General features: G+C 42.7%; 1 protein-coding gene across 8 annotated transcripts in view; it reads right to left on the bottom strand.

Moving 5' to 3' along the window:
* The window catches only part of PTPRM (protein tyrosine phosphatase receptor type M), a 762,555-nt gene that overhangs the window by 56,579 nt on the left and 688,014 nt on the right, over positions 1-17,962 (bottom strand). For all 8 annotated transcript variants that reach the window (XM_069468544.1, XM_069468545.1, XM_069468547.1 and 5 more), the window contains one exon: positions 2,699-2,796. In XM_069468544.1, coding sequence (XP_069324645.1) covers positions 2,699-2,796 — 98 coding nt within the window. The remainder of the gene's footprint in view (positions 1-2,698; positions 2,797-17,962) is intronic.

Raw genomic sequence — 17,962 nt, 5'->3', positions numbered from 1 at the left:
CATTTTCATGGGTCAATTTTTAGCCATAATTCAATTTTTTTTTTTTTTTTTTAAAGACAGGATCTCACTCTTTCTCCTCAGGTAGAGTGCAGTGGCATCATTATAGCTCACCGCAACCTCAAACTCCTGGGCTCATGTGATCCTCCTCCCTGAGCCTCCCGAGTAGCTGGGACTACAGGTGAGCACCACCATGCCCAGATAATTTTTCTATTTTTTGTAGAGATGAGGTCTCGCTCTTGCTCAGGCTGCTCTTGAACTCCTGGCATCAAGTGATCCTCCCAACTTGGCTTCCCAAAGGGCTAGGATTAGAGGCGTGAGCCACCACCACACCTGGCCAATTTTTAAATAATTATTGTCTAGTCAGAATTTCTGTTTCTTTTTGAGTCAGTTTGGAAAATTATATTTTTCTAGAAAATAACCTATGTCATCAAACTTCTTGTTGTTCATATTACTCTATTGTGATAAAAATACCTATTCTATTCCTAACATTCTTTATGTGTGGTTTTCTTCCTTTATTTCTGATCTATTTTCAGAGGTTTGTCTGTTTCTCTAACCTTTTCACACAACCTGCTTTTTATTTTGTTGACTTTTTTATTGTTTCTGTGCTTTTTATTTAATAAATTTCTACTCGTGTTTATTATTTCCTTTTTTCCTTTTTTGGATTTACTCAGTTCTTCGTCTGTCTTCTTGAATTAGGTGCTTAGTTGGTCTTTCTTTTCTAATAACAACATTTAAAAACATGTATTTCCTTTTAGGTACCATTTTATTTATATTGGATGAGTTTAATACTAGATGATACTTTACAAATCACAGCTGTAAGTATTTTCAGATTTTATTAGGTGTTTCACTTTAGTGGTGAGTTAGCAGAAGTGCTGTTTCACCCGGACCCTAAGTGAAGGTGGCCTCACTTCCTTGTCATCTCCCTGTGCTGGCCGGTGCTCCTCTTCCTTCTCCCTCACTCCCTCTCTCCCCACCTCCCCAGTCTGCCCTCTCTCTGAATGTCTACCCTTTTGGGTTTTGGTTTCCTGTGGCCGTGTGCGTCCAAATCCTTAGCATTGCATTGCACAGGTCTAAGATGTTATGTCTTATCCTTGGTGGGCTTAAAACCCAAGGTCCAAGATCACAAAGACTGAAGCTGCCCACCCCCTGCCCTGAGACTCACACAGACCCCCCTGTCCAGCCTTCTGAGGACAGGTGTGAGGTCTTCTCTCTCTAGGATCTCCAGTCCTCATTTTATATCTAGTCTCCAGTAGTTTATTTTTTGAGGTCTAAGCTAAACATTTTTAATGTATACATTTATATGTATGTGATACATAAATACATTAAAATACGTATTTATATTTTTATCTAGAATTTCTAGATAATCTGAAGGTTTTCAGATTAATCTACCATCTTTGCTAGAATTATATGTATCTTCCACTTACTGAATGTTCTCATTATGAGAGAACTGTAATATCTGTCTTCTTGGTTTGTGCCTCCTGAAACCTTCTGAGAATCTTAAGAGAAAACCCCTTATGGTTTATGCCCCAATATTTCAATTCTAGGCTAACCTCCAGGCTGTCTTTGCTGAGGGTAAATCTCATGATGCCAACTTCTCTTAAGTTGAGCATAACCATGGAATTATAAATAAGGCAATTGCACCTGTGTGTTTGCTCATTTTAAAATTTCACTTTGGAAGTAATCCTATAAGCATACCACTACCGAGAATAATATGACTACTTACAAATTTCCTGGTTAAATAAAAATAGTGTTCCAACATCATCATAATCATCATCATAATAATATATATATAGTTATAACATGAGGGAAAGCATACGTTTCAATGGATTTTTAAAAAACGATAGAGTACGACATCAGATTCCTCCTCCACGAGGGTCTTTGAAATTATTTTCAGGTCAGTCTTTCTCAAATACCTGTTTGTACAGATACAAAATAGATCTTAGCATAGAGTAAATTCTCAGTATTTGTTGATTAACTTGTAGACTATACTCCATGAAATTGCTATTGTATCAGTTGAAAACTGACTGCAATTCAATTAGTGCAATTGGCATAAAGTATGTTTCCAGTTCTGCTACACAGAAGATAGTCTTATGTTCTTCATTTTCTTTGATATTGTTTTGTGATTGTTTTCCAGATAAATAAATACCACAGTATCCTCAAAAACAAAACTAGTGCTCATAACCAGTCACTACAGACAAAGTGAGGCAAGGCCTTTGGATTTGATTATGATTTCTATTGTGCAGGTTAGGAAACTGAGGCACCAGGAAATCAAATCTCAGCGAGCAAAGATGCCGGAATTCTAACCTAAGGATTGAATCCAGTGCTACACACTATTTTTAGAGCCAATTCTCATGAGTTAGGGAATACAGTCATGTCTAATGCAGCACCCATTGAGTTTTGACACCCAACAATCAGCATTCATGCTCAGAGGTATTTTTGTGCACTCAATATAGCCTGATAACAACTGCTTTTAAATCTTGAGTGCCTCTCCTGTCTGTTGCTATCGCAACAAATGAAAGCAATTCAGGCTCTGTTTACTGATAATTTATAAGCAAGTGCAGCAAGCAATAGGAGGAGCTGTAGTAGTCCATGTTTTTTGGAGTACACACAGTACTTCAAAAGCTTGGTGTGTGCCTTACTTTCTATTCCCACCTAAGCAAGGAATGAAATGGCCATTTGCGGTGGACAGCCCACTTACCCTTCCCACTTCCACCAGGTTGGTCACCATGATGATGCTTGCGGTGTTTTCATGCCACACCATCCTCCAGAAGTCATAGATGGTCTCCTGCATTGGCCCTGCAGCAAAACAGAACAGACTTTTTTTTTTCTTGCAAGTTTCAACTGAAAAATTTCTGGGGCTTGCAAATCAATCTATTACTACCCACAGTCAATTCCCTCACTTTTATAGATGGACACAGCTCTCTGGTGTCAATGCAAAAAGTACTCTTTCTGAAACTGCACCTATAGAAATAGCAAATTTTCATTCATGGTTGAGTTTTCTCATGTCATCAAACATATCTGCATTTGAGCTCCTTTTACCCCTCTTAAGCTACTACCGTGAAAAAAAGTTATTTCTCCATCATTTAGCTATTTATCTCCATAATACTCAAGAGTGAAATTTTAAAAAATGGATAACATTACTCTTTCTGCTAACAATTGGCAGATATCCCAAGGAAGTGGTATATGGAATGAAATGAACCTCTATAGGAAAAATGGCCTTTTCTTGTTTCTAATATTTTTCTTATTCTGTGCTATCTGTCAAATTAATCCATTTTTTTCTGCCTGACTTTTTATGAGAGAGAGAGAAGTTAAGAGTTTTAAGCAGTCGCACTGCCTCTCACTCAGCATAAAGAAGATTCCTGGCAGAACACGAGCAGCCATCTACTTCCTTAGCTCTTAGGATCTGAGCATTAAAGAGCTCTTTCCCGTGGATTGGAAAGAAAAAAAAAAAAGAAGGGAAAATACGTATTACAAAAGGCCAGTGCCACAGATACTATCAGGTACAGAAAGTTGGAATTTAAAATATCTTTTAATCCACATTAAAAAAAAACCCCTCTACTTTATGCCCATACATATTTGAGGGTATAAATGTAACAGTATAAATCTTTATAAGTAGGCTGAAAAATGAGAGAAATATAACTTTAATGGCTTGGAGAGTCACATAATGTATGTGAAATCATACAAATAAATGTTCAGGCACATTCAGGACCTGAACCCAATTGTACTACAGTATCTTGACATTACAGATCGCTGATTTGGAGCTCCAATACTTGAAGTTGAGATTTACTTCTGCCTTTTCACTGGCTGTGTGATTCAGGGCAAGTTACTTAGCCATTGTGAGCTTCACTGTCTTCTTTTTTTACTATGGATCCCAGGAACACCTCTCAAGGTTATTTTGAAGATTCTTGGAATTAATGGACACTCAGGCATTTTATAAATAGCAAAGCAATAGAAGGAAAACAAGGCACATTTAAAGGTATGTATTAATGGTCGTCCTTTTGCTGAAGCCTGGGCACTGAGGAACAGTGGCACACCCAGGGGGCCTTCAGACACTGTCCATTCCTCTTGATCAATTAGCAATTGGTTCTTGTATAATTTTTCTTCTTCCTTCTTGCTGAGGCTCCTTCCCTTCCCCCCACAACACTGACTTCTATCATTCCTCCCTTGCTGCTTCTGACTACACTCGGACTCTCCCCGTAGGCCCTGACTTGGTTTCCAATCCCTTTGGGGTAGGACTGTGCATGCCACCTCCCATGAAGCTCCACTGGCCATTTCAGCCCCTGTCCCTTGGCATGTGCGTGCCATTCTCCTGATGTATAGGCTGAAGATTTCAGTGACTTTAATGTAAGGTTACAGAGGGGACAAGTAAACATCGGATTCCATCAATCACTACAGTTCTGGCTTGCAGAGAGGCACACTCATTGTGTACTTAACAGCTTGTTACTTATTCACAAGGAAAAAAATGTACTGAGTCCCTCTTTGTGCAGACTTCCCGATGTGACCCCTGAAACAAAGGGGTGACCTTCACTAGGTACACAGGCCTGCACTACCTGCCCTGAAATGTCCAGAAATATTATAATAATAGTCCTGATGCCAATAGCTACAGTGGATGAGTCAGGGGTTCTAGCATCACCGACAGCATGCGCCTGCGGGAAGAAAAGCCTCTCCTTTCAGTGACCAACAGCAGTCTCTGGAGACATTCCAGGCTGGGGCCCATTTCTGTGCTTCTAAAGTGCTTCTCACTTGTCCTTTCTTAGCAGTGGACTCCCTGTGACTGATTAGTTCCAGTCGCCCCTGAAGGGGAGCACAGCCCTCTTGGTTTACTGCTATTTCCTCAGTGCCTTGTGGAAGGGCTGACACACAGGAGCTCAATGAGCAAATGAACGAGTAAGTGTGCATGCACGGGTAAGCTGTACTGTTATCAAGATGTTATGCTGAACATACCCTGTGTTAAATAACATTAATATGTAATATTTGCATGATTCCCTTTCTCAACTTGTATTTCTACGATTATCTGTAGAAGCTTGAAAACACAATGGCTTTACTCCTTTTCAATTCATGGAAATAGGAGCATCTTTTGCAAGGGTGTCTTCACAAGGAGTACGATTATCACCGTCCTCAGGCACTAGGAGCCCTGGAACTGGACTGCTGCTCCCAAGCTCTAAGCAGACCGCCCCTCTAGCCTTCGCTGCCCGAGGCTTTGCTTCCAAACTCAGCTCAGTCCCTCACCCTGGGTGCAATCCTAGCTTCGCTGTAGCTGTTCTCAAAGGAAGGCAGTGGTCCTCAATTCTAGCTACATATAAAAATTATGGTGGAGCTTTTAAAAAAATCCGGATGTCTTAACCCAAGAGACTGATTTAATTGGCCTTGGGTGGGAGTTGGGTCTGGGCGTGTTTTCAAATCTCTCCTGCTCTACAGCATCAACAGCATCAGTTCCACCTTCCAAGCTAACCACCAGGTGGTCTCCCATGGAGTTTAACTGTGAAACACCAAAGATTTGTCTGTTGATTGTTGTAAATCTACTGATTAGTCTAACTCTGTCTACAAGCTCTGTGAATTAAGGAATCCCATTTTGCTCTGATTTAGAAGGAACTTCACTCATAAAATGTCATCTAGGAATATGGCTGTGCCACCTCACCGCGGGAGCTAAGCACCAGCTAAGGTGGCATATGTTTTTCAATGTTCACTTAACTAAATTTGCATCATCTTTAAAATAAAGGGAGTTTATAAGCATTAGCAGCGCACTCAGCTCATGACATATATTTCAGTCTTCATGATTTTCTCACCCATTGACCTGCACTAAAAAAGATTAGGATAGAAAGATATATTAGGTGAAGTTCTTTTCGGAGTTAAAATTAGATAAAAGTATCCAGAAGAACTAAAAGAATTTGGTGTTAAAATCTAAAAATGAAATTGAACATGAAGATTATTCTAAGTTGATCTAAGAAAAAAAAGTGCACGCAAAGGCAGCCATCTCCTCCTGCATTTGCCTTGCTCCCTCCTGCCTCCGCTCCCCTCACGTGTGTGGCATGTGCCACCAACACCTGGCAGCAGTCTCCTTCGGCCGGACGTGTGGCCTCTCGCTGGCCTGGTGACCGTGGCAGTTCAACAATAAAACTGCTCAGGGATGGGCACTGGAGATTCTTGGTTGATGATTCAAGATATTTTCTCAAATGTTCATTCAAATAATTTTTTTTGGAGGGTGGAAAATGGAAGAAGAAGGTACCCCAATAGTAGGCTTTTAATGCAAAATGTGTCAATCTTGTTTTTCTTTCTCTTCCCAAGATCTGAATAAATTATTACTCAGAGATACAGGTCTCCTGGCAAAATAAAAAAATTGTGCTGGAGGACAGGAGGGGGGTGGACTCTCCTGTCGCCGAGAGATATTCCATTTAAATTTAGCAGCTCCTCGTGGGGTCTGAGTGGCTGTGACCATCCTGAGCAAACACTTCCATGGACCCGTGCCCCGAACACAAGGTGGCTGAGCACCCGCGCTCGCAGGACTGCAATGCAGGGCGGAACACCAGGGGAGGGCAGCATCCCTCTGCCTTGACCTCTGACTCCCAGGGTCACGGGAGACTGCTCACAGAATGGACAGACTGAATTCCCAAGACAGGGAACCCAGAACAGCAGGAAAGACTCTGAGAAAGCTCCCTCTCTGGAGGTATGAACAGGTGCAGCCGGCAGCCCAGGAATCTGATTTCCACAGTCCCGGCTGGGTGGGAGCCGCTGTAATTGCTGGGTCTGTCCATTTACGGATGTTTGCACGACAGCCAAGAAGGTTATTCTCAGCAGTTGTCCCCCTGTGGGGCTGCGGTGCTTGAAAGTAAGGTCTAGAAATTTCAATAGTATCAGGCCAGTAATACATTCCATTTCCTTCACGATAGCTGGTGCACACAGACCTCTGCTGAGAAGGAAATGTGCAGAGGGGCCATTCTTGCCACCAACAAGCCCCGGAGGAATAAAAAATAGGGCAGAAAGAACTAGAGTTCAAAAAATAAAAAATTAAAAGCAATGAAAAGCGTTAAGTGGAAGACATTCAATGATGGGCTCTATTGTGTAAGATGAGTTCATGGGAAGCAAGAGATTTTAAAAATCATCATTTTGAACCTTGATAGATGACTTGTACTCCTTCTTTTCACATTCAAATTTCTCTGCAGTGTGTTTTTGTATGTTAACGAGAGGTGCTGAGAAGTCAAGGTCCCTTAAGCTCAAAGTGGCCTATTCGAGTTTTCTGAAGTGAGAAAAGATAGTATAAATACGAACTGGTATTCCATCAGAAATAGAGTAATACCTAATGTCCTCTGAACACTTATTATTTCCCAGGTCCTGTTTGAAGTAGTTTACATGTATTATCTTATTAAATTGAAAACTCACTATCCCATGAAATAGGTACTATTGGTCTCCCCCATTTTACTGACAGGAGACTGAGGCACAGAGAAGTCAAGGAAGTTGTCCCAGGTCACACAGCTGGTGAGTTTTGAACAGGGGTGACTCCATACACCACACTGCCTCACGTGGACAGCAAAAGCAACACCGAAGGGTTCCACCGGATGGGTGTGTACCGTACGACGCTCACAATCCCGGCAAGAAGAAAACAGAGGAAAACCCACGCCAACCACACGGAAACAATCCCTTTAAAAGTGTTTTTGTATAAGGTCACTTCCCTCCTTTAACACTTCCAAGGGCCTCCCACCAGCACAGAATAAAATCCAACTATTCCAGCGCAGCAGCCGGCCCCAGGCTTCTCCGCCCGCCCCCATGAGTATTTGGAAACAGCACACCCCATTTTCCTCCCCTCCATTCCCCCTGCTCAGAGCCCCGGCCACGGTGACCGCTCACCTGATTTGGCACAGCAGCCTAACACAGCTCCCAGCACCCAGGTGGGGGCCTCCCCCAGTCGGTCCCCTCCGCCAGGGCTCATCTCTGAAAACTGCAGACCCCATCGTGTCACCTTCCTGCGTAAATCCTGCAAGGGCTTTCTGCTGCCCTTGGCGTGAAACCCAGGTTCTTTCAGCAGGCACGTGTGGCCCTGCCCAGCCTGCGCCTGCCCCTCCCTGACCACCTGTCTCACCTCAGGACCCTCCCCGGGGCCCCCTCCTGCTGCTGGGTCCATTAGAGCCCACACGTCTGCCGGTCTCAGCTTAGCTGCCTGAGAGCCACTTGCTCAGGCCGCTTTCCCAAGACGCACGGGGAGGCTCCCTGTTTCTTCATGGCCTGAGTGTCAGCTCGTCCGCACCAGCCACCTTCCTGGCCCAGCGGGTATGAGTGGCCATCCCGCATGCAGTCTTCAGGCACGAGCCTAGCGTTAAATTCTGGCCATTCTGTGCTAGGGATTGTAAGGGGTGCAAAGGCAAACAGTGTAAATATGGTCCCTACTTTCCAGAAGCTTAAAATTTCCCAAGGTAGAGGTAAGGCAAGAACATACTCCTCTCTCCCACTTCCAGGCAGTGGGAAGTCTGGAATCCAGAGGACAGCAGCAATTTGGCTCTGGGTGCTGTCTCAACGTGGGCAGCACGTCAGCCTGGGGGCAGGACGGTCACAGCAGCCGTGGGGCAGGGTGGCAAGCCACTAGCTGGCCTCTCGTGGCTGGCACGGCCAGGTGGGACCCAAGGCTTCCTGGTGCAGGGACAAGGCTCAGGTGGGCTTCAGGGCTTAGCCACGCTGGCTCAGGAACCAGCAGGTGACGGACAGGCTTCCAGCTGAAGCAGACTGGGGAAGCCCAGGGCTGCCCTTGGAGGACGGTTTTGAAACCAAAGGGGACTCTTGCTGTCCCTAGCGCTTTGTCAGGAATCAAAGAATCCAAGGGCTCTGGGCTGGAATGAGGGCTGGAAAGTAAGGGGCGCCCAGGCCAAGGGTGGTGAACAGCCCAGTGAGGAACACATGTAGGTAACCGCACAGGCAGGTGCCCTGAGCCACCTTTATGCGCAGTCTCACTCATTCACCTCTGGCGGCAGGAGGCAGGGACCATTATTTGCAACGTGGCCAGTGCGAGGCAAAGCTGGGATTCCAACCCAGGCCACCCAGCCACACTGTTCCGATTTCAGCATGAACTGAACGCTAACGATGTGATGTGACCGGTGCCTGCCTGGGTCTGGGACCTGATGGAGGGCGTGTGTGACAGGGGAACGCACCCAGTGGGGAAGTTCAGAGGGGAGGGGAGGGGCCCTGAGGCCAGGTGGCTGCAGAAGAGCAAGGTCCTTACTTGGGCTGTGGCCTGGGTACAGTCCTTCCAAGTCCTCCAGCACCCAGCTGCCTCCACAAGAACTGAGGACCACTGAAGGTGCAATGAGAACGTGGAAAAAGATGAGCTTGGGATTTATGCATTTATTTTAAAGCTTTTGCTACATAATAAAAGTGGCCCTAAATTTCTGATCCATTATTGGTCCTGTTGCTGCTGGCGATACTCTATAATAAGTATTATGAAGTTCGTTATTCAACATTTAGAGAATGAGAAGTCCCTTCAGTGGCTTTCTGAGTAAGTTTTTATTACAAAACTTGATGTGATTTTTCAATATGATCCTTCCATAACATTTACGTCTATGACTTCACATTTAGTAGCTTTTCATTTCTGCAGCAGTGAGATGTGAAAGGTAAAATATGCCACCATGCTTTACGGGCTGAGTCTGCCCGTGTGTCACAAAGGCGATAATGGTGACACAAAACAGTTGGCTTCTGCATTAATAATCCTTAACATCACTTATTTGATAGATGTCTTTGCTCTCCCCTGGGACTATTGATGTTAAAACCACGGAATTTTTATGAATAATTTTTGATTTCAGCTGCAGAATAAGGACTCATCCCGAGTGCACGGGATAGGATTTGCTTATTTTCCTGAATGGCTAAGAACATCTCAAGAAAATTACCATTTAAAAGAAACAATAAAAATCAACTAATGAATTAGAAGCAAACACACAGAAGATTGTTCTGTAATAGGAAAAACCTGGGAATAGTCTATTTAACCTAAATTCAAAAATATAACTGGCAGCATGTTAAAATAGCATTTTCTAAGGATAGCTCTCACGTCAAGCACCCTTTATGTCTAGAACCACAGGGTTAGAAATGTTCACCAGTCCATTGAAATTTTAATTTAGTGACAGTAAGAGAAAAGAAAATAGGCAATGGAACCATAATAAAATGCACCTTTTTAGAAGCAGTGTCAAAAGCAATGACTTAAATAGTAACGTTAAATAGTATTTTCAGTTAATAAATTTCAGTGGTTCCCACACAATGACAAAGCCCTTCCTTTCAACTGGAGTAGGGTTTCCTCCTGCGTGGGTCTTTTCCCTTCACTGGCTCACTCTGGTTAGCAGGTACGTGCCATTTGCCCTATTTGTTCTAAATTGACTTGCAGGTGTGTGCGCTTCTTAAACCTAACATTAGGCACACACTGGCAGCTGTATCTGGGAATAGCCTTTCCTCTGGAACCCACATGTTGATGTTTACATTTCATTCATGCCATTCTCCAAAATTCTTCTTTCAGACTGTAATAAGAAAGTGTGACAATATTAAGTGTGCAGATATTTGTAGCTTTCTCTACATAATTAGCTGCATGGAATGTTTGTCTAGGTGAACCAATAGAACATGTGAAATCCTGACGGGACACCAAAAGGTTATGTCAAATTTAATTAGGAGAACGTTGGTGTAAACCAAACATTAAAGGACAGAATGCATATAAACACTAGAACGGCCTGGGAAGTATTTGTAGATAATATCAGCTACCAGCTTGCAACCATTATATCTTTTTTGGTTAATATGCTTTCATTTTAGTCACATATTCAATTAAAATTTATGAAATATTTAAAAATACAAAAAGGATAAAGAATTGCATAGTAGATATTATTTAATTTACTTTAATAAAGATAAATTTAATCAGTAGCCATTTTCTTCCTAAGAAATACAAAGAACTTAATGTTTCAATTCTAATTTTTACCATTTTCAAATTACTATTGTCTAGTATCTTATGTATTACTTTATCCGGTTTTGATTAGCCATGATTACAATTCCTTCGTTGTCTAAGCTTTTATCTACCTTCGTGGCTTCTATTTTGGTTTTCCTGTATTTATCTTTACCAGGATAAAGTTCATGCATTTTTACACTACTATTAAATATGTCTCAAGTCACAGCAGAAACAGATAAAGAATTTGTAGAAAAGGGTAAATTGAGAACAAAATGACTCAAACTTTCTGAGTACTTTCTTCCTTTCCCTACCCAGAATTCCAAGATCTTTAAACAATAAAATAAATGAAAATAGTGGCTTTGAGACCTAAGTCTGTCATACTTTTAAAGTTTTCTTTTTTCTTAAAAGCTACATGTGTTAAAATTTGCATGAAGCATTTCAAAATAAAAATCTGTAAGCCTTAAAAAAATTATTTCTGATACACAAATATAGACCTAATCATTTATTAAATACATATATGTGCTAATAAAATGCCAAATAAAGATGAAAAAATAAAAAGTCATTTAAAAGGTAACTTTAGTTGTCTTATACCACATACGTCCTATGATGATTTAAATCACAATCATGGGTTTTGGTAAAAAAAATTCTTATTTATAACAACTCTGGGCACACAAACTCAAAACTAAAAGTTTCTTTAAAGTGATATAAATGTTCTAAATATTAAGACAACTTAAAAAATATTTTCTATTTGTAAAATAGAAGCAGAGCTTAGTGGTCTGATTGTGTTGCTTGGTTGCTAGGGAATTTGTTTTAGAAACTTGTTAATATAAATTATTGGTGAAAATTCTTTTTTTTTTTTTTTTTTGAGATAGGGTCTTGCTCTGTTGCCCAGGCTGGAGTGCAGTGGCCTGATCACAGCTCACAGCAGCATTGAACTCCTGGGCTCAAGTGGTCCTCCTGCCTCAGCCTCCTCAGAACCTTGGACTACAGGAATGTGCCACCACACTATGCTGATTTAAAAATTTTTTTTTTTTTTTAATAGATACAGGTTCTTGCTCTGTTGCCCAGGCTGGTTGTGAACTCCTGAACTCCTGGCCTCAAGTGATCTCCTTCCTCAGCCTCCCACAATGCTGGGATTATAGGCGTGAACCAGCTGGTGAACATTACCACTTTGCCTTCCTCTGTGTGCGTAGTGGGACTTTGGGTGTGGGTCAGGATGGGAGTCACCAGCAAGTTCTCAGAGCCACGGGCACAATTACTTACTGTGCAATGTCTACGTTTGACTGCCTGCATCTAAGTATTTCACTGGGTTATTCCTTATTTTTTTTTTAAGGCTATAACCACCATACTGTTACATCACTTCAAAAATAACTATGTTCCTTAAAATCATCAAAACCCAACAACTGTTGGCTCTATCGTCCTTTTCCTAAGCCTTGTGTGGTGCTCGGCTGCACACACGTTTCACCACGTGAAGCTGCTCCCCCAGGCAGCCCTGCACAGGCACCTATAGCTCAGCCCACTCAACCTCCTGCCTTCTTGGTATGTATCACTCCTGGCCATGTCAGGCATCTGGTCAACCTCTGGCCAAGCAGACGATGGCACCTGCCAAGCTAGCCCCACACAGTAGACAAGAGCACACAACCTTTCCCTCTGTCTCCCGCTTGGCTCCTCTGTCATTATCGTTCTCTTTCCCAGAAGATAACGCCTCAGCCTTCTTCTGTTCTCTAGTGGCTTCTTAGCCTTCCAAAGCTCGTCTCTAAAACATCCCTGTGTAATTCTTATCTCAGAAATTGCTTTCAATGAAGCCTGTTGGGAAGGAACTTGTCTAGTCTCTGGAATTAAGCTGTTTTCACTTACACCAAGTCTGACTTAAGTGTGCACCGGGGAAACCTTCCCAACACCAGGACGCGGAGCTGGTGTCCTCTGCTGCTACCAGAGCTGCCCAATTTCTGCAAGACTGCAGAAGCTGATGGAAAGTATGCTTTTTCCAGCTTATGATATGGCTTATTGTCTTTCCAACCCATGTTTGTCTTTTGTTTAAAAGTTAACAATGACAACAATCTTTGGAGGGGGTACAGGATGGTGGTGAAAACTTAAGCAGTTCCCTTTGATATATCCTTCTGGAAGGAAGCATTAACAAGTAGAATGTGTTGGATTTATGAAAACTATGTAAGCATTAACTATGCTTGGGTTTCAGACTGAACTGCCTCTCTACTACTGAGAGATGTGTCTTTTGGAACCCATAATATCACAATGATAATAAGAACTAGGGCTAATATTTATTGAGAGGTTGTTTGCAGAGCTGGTGTCTGAGCCCAGGAAGGCTAACTTTAGAGACTGTGCTTTAATGAACCACTCGCCTATTGTCCCTTGGGGGTGCAGGTCGGGGTCTTGGCCTAGTTACGGACACAAAACAGGTTTGTGTTTGGAAGCAATTTTAAGGTCAAGTTTCAAAGATCTGACCGTGACCATGTTGCATCAAGCAAAGAAATATTTATAAGTGAAACCAATAATGGGGCAACTCCTAGAATGACTTTCTATTGGAACTGAAATGTTCCAAGGCATTTCTGGAAACCCCAGAATAAACCATTATTTGGATTTTGCTCTTTTTGGACAATAGTCAGTCCTCCTCTAGAATCATGCCTCCCTTGCAGTTACATAAACATTTTCAGCTGGCAGTGGTACCATTGTGAGCGGGAATGCAAAGGTTTCTATTATTCTCGACATGGAAAGCAGGTTGATAAAGGTGGATTTGAGTGATGAACGGTAAAAATTAGGCCTCCAAAGAGGAACTCTAAAATGGGAAAGAATAAAAGGCTTGGTAAGTAGTGTGTGGCAACAATATGCTCTACAACGCACAGATAGACACCACTTCTGGAGGGACCACTGGTCCCTGATCCCTGGGACAGGATGTATGGCAGTGTGCGTGGGAAGCTGAAAAGAGAAGCAGGAGAAAGTGTCTGTGGCCTCAGAAGGGAGGAACCTGACAGATGTCCACACACAGAGCATCCTGCTGGCTGGGCACAGAGCATTTGACAGTGTCTGTCTCCAAAGAGAACTGTCAGAAGCAGAGCCTGGTACTTGTGCACGCTGTAAAGAGGGAATGGAGAGAGGCAATCAAGGGGAAAAAAGAGAAAGGCAGCCTTCAGAATGGAGGGGCTGGGTGACCCAGAGGACCTGGCTGCCTTCTGTCAAGGAGAAGTGAAGTGAAGGGAAAATGCTATATTCATATGCTTCAGGGGCTGCTGCCAGAGAAATAAAAGCTTTCATTAGTCTCTATCTTCTTTAATTAAGCTTTTCTCAGTACACAAGTGGGATCCTCTTTTATTTAAGGAAAAAGAGAATACATCTAATAAATGAATAATATAGAGATAAATTGACTCCCTAGACATAGCTCAGGGCAGGCAATCTCAGACTGTCAGTAGCGGTGCAGGGCGTTTCATCAGGGAATTTTCAGCAGCTTCCTTTGAGTGAGAAGGCAAGAAACAAAAGTCACTTGCAATGGCCAGAAACTTCCTAAACTTTTTGCTGCCTTGACAAACTTGTCCTGAACTGTGCCCATGAGTGCAAATGAACCTGGTGCTCAGGGTCAGGAAAAGTGGTTCTAGGTCTGCACTGGGTCTCACTTTGTCATCTGCTAAAAGGGGTAGGGGTGGACAGAGAAACAGCCTGAAGAAGTTCCCCAGTCTGTTGTTGCATCAAAATCACCGTCTAGTGATAGCGGCTGTCATTTACATACATCTCCACGCTGCAGCTCTGAGGCCGCGGCTGCATTCCTGATCCCGTGCCGGGTCTGCCCCTTGCTAGGTACGCAGGAACCTTAGTTCAACTTTGAATGAACCAGGCCAGAAAGGAGCAGCTTTGCTTTGCAAGAGTCCAAGGTGCACCCAGCACCACGGAAAGTACATGACTATTTAGTGAGGTTGACCCTGGAAGAAAGAAGTGACTTTGTAATTTTTCCTCCTGTTGAACAAAAGGCCATTTGGGGGAACAGATCTGTTTTCACATATTAGGTGTCTCCTAGGTTGAACATTGTACACACTCTATTAAAATATGAACATTAGTACAGTTTGCAAATACTGTTGCATACATGACTCATTTGAACTTACATGGATGAAGTCAGTTAAGTCAATTTCTGCTTTCAGTTTCAACTGTTTCAATTATAAAGTAAGAAAGTTGGACTGCTAGCTTTTTAAAGTTTCGACCAGCTCTTAAAAGATTCTACAATTTTCTACTTCAAATGAGAAACACCTCTAAATTCCTCTTCAAGATTTAAAATGCATTTAAGACAATCTAAAATTGGGTGCATACTTAACAACAGGACATAATTTATCTTCAAGTCATTTTTTGTTAATTGAGCTTTTATTATCTGGCGGATACATTTCCCTTATAGCATCTGTAACAAGGTACTTGGATGTTACCTAACATGACCTATTTTTGGCTTCATCTTTTAAATTTCAATGTCTTTAAATGTTCTCACTGCTAATGAGCAGTTTGTTTAGAGCACAGGGTAAGAGATCTCTTTGAAACTGAACATTTGGTTAAGTGGCCAGTATCTTTTGAAGTTAATCTGTTCAAGAGAAACTATTGTTTAAAAGGAGGTTTCTGGATAAGCTACTAATTGCAAGTGCTCAATCTCTCTTGGAAAACCACAGATGGTTGGTGAAATGTGGGCAGGTCTTGCACGAACTTGGCCCTGGGTAGCTGGAATATTTAGGCCTCGTGAGGGGTCACTGTCTGCCTGTGCAGAAATCACATTTTCTCAAAGCCTCCCTGTTTAAATTTGGAAACCAGAGAATATTCCATTTCACGAGGTAATACTTTTAAATCAATCTTAAACAGGACATAACAAATGAATCTAAAACATAACCTACAACCCACTGACAATGTAGGAACAACTCAGCAGGGAGGCACAGCATCAGCTAACACAGAATCTGTACTGGAACTGCAAGGTGCACCGGTGCTTGGAAGAATAAAAACAAAAGTTTACGGGAGGCTGAGCTTTTGATAAAAAAAAAAAAAAAAAAAAAAAAAAGATTCTTTTAATTCTACCAAGAAATAATTTCAAGTGTTCATCTCCATCTGGAGGCCAGAATGCAGGAGACAAAAGCTTCTTTGCAGAGCATGTAGAACTTGCATTGACACTCCGAGAGCTCTTCCACACAAGAACGCCTTGCCCAGCAAAGCTAAGTGCACTACTCAAAGGACTATTATTTACTGCTTTGGAGGCCTGATGGGGAATGTTAAGCTGGAAAAACATAAAACCATATTCATCTTTTTGAAAATCCTCATTAAAAATGTTCACACCACACAGGGTATTGGAAGAAAGGTGAAAGAAAAACATGAGCAAACAGAACGAAGTCACTATAGCAAAGTTTCAACTGCAGTACAGTGATTGAGGTTCTGTAAATATTTCCACAATAAATCTTCACTCCCTACATTTTTTATTATTTTCACAAAAAAGTTTGTTCCTATCTGAAAGTCTCTGGAGGAAATTTTTTAGGCTTCTCTTTTTCAAATTACGGGCAAATTACAATTATAGACAAAGCTGATTATTTAAAGTGTATGAGGGGGTTTGCATAAACAGGGTCAACATGAAGATAAGCAAAATTAGTTGCACGAGATGGACTATCTCCAAAGACAAGTGCATTGATTTACTGACGTTTCTACAGAAAGTGTTCCTAAGAATAGGAGCTGACCAGCCTTTAACTTGAAATAGAAACAGTCACAGATGTTGGAGATAACGATCCCAAAATCTGCCCCAGGAAGTAAATGCTTTGTTGGGCCAACACGAGACATCCTTTCCACCTGGCTGGAATATGCTACCACGTAGCTGGTGCCTGGCACACAGTAACTGCCAGTTCGTTCATTCGCTCACTCACTCACTCATTCTTGTATTTTTCCTGAGCATCTGCCTCGTGCCAGCTCTGCCAGGCAGCGGGTACAGACTAGTTAAATCGATGAACGAGCTCTGCGACCCTTTCTTCTGATGCCCTGGTCAAGAAGCTGCAGCCCAGGCATCTTCCTCGTCACGCAGAACACCCCTGCCAGGCTGCGGGCAGCTCTGTCTGATGGAGAGTTCTGTTTCTCACTGTAAATGACTATTTGGTATGTGGCTTTCTGTATCAGCTCCTGTGGTCTCTGCCAAACAATGTGACTTGGTGTCCTCCAGTATGACACTGAGCATCTGGAGCCTGAGTGCACGAGGCAGACGGCGATGAGGTCAGCGGCCCGGGGCGGGGTCTGTCTGGACAGCCAGTCCTCCACAGGCCACAGTCTCCACGAATCGTTCCGACTTCTGAAGAACGTACAGCTTAGGTTTATTCACGGGTGAGAAATGAAAGCCCACGTCGCCAGCTATTCAGGGGTTCACACAAGACCACCTACATGCTGAATGTGAGCAGATGTCATTACTAAGACCTACTCCGTGTTGTCTGATACATTTTCAAGGTCAGTGAAGGACGAGACACTGTCTCACGTGCTTTAGCAATGTCAACTCTTTCGCTCTGTATGGCAGCCCTGCGAGGGAGACTATTATCTTCATTTATGAGGAGCCCAGAGACGGTAACTTGTCCACGGCCACACACGTCATCAACAGAGGAGCCAGGGTTTGAGCTCTGAGTCCATGCTCCTAGTCACTAAGCTACGTTCTCTCAAAAATGTAACAGCGGCTCACACACACGTGGCATTTGCTCCACGCCAGGCCCTGCTCTAAGCACTTATATGTATCTGAGTCACTTCAATCCCTGCCGTCACCTACGGGAGGCAGCACAGTGAGGTGAGGATGAGCTGACACAAATTCTAGAGCTTCCTAGGGCTGTCACTCTGAGTACATTGTTTCTAGTCTCTGTCTCAGTTTTCTCATCTATAAATTGGGGACATTAATAATACCTACTCCCGTATTTGCGGTAAAGATGAAATGCATTACTATTATGATATATATGTAAGTGCTGGGAACATTCCCTGGCACAGAGTAAGTCCTGTCCTGATTACTGTGACTATTTACCAAACTAGGACTCTGCTTTAAATGAATTTAGGAAGTTCAAATAACTTTTCTGTGGC

Source organism: Eulemur rufifrons, chromosome 5 (assembly GCF_041146395.1).
Source record: "Eulemur rufifrons isolate Redbay chromosome 5, OSU_ERuf_1, whole genome shotgun sequence".
In the NCBI taxonomy this organism is placed as follows: Eukaryota; Metazoa; Chordata; class Mammalia; order Primates; family Lemuridae; genus Eulemur; species Eulemur rufifrons.
This window is presented reverse-complemented; position numbering and strand designations above follow the sequence as displayed.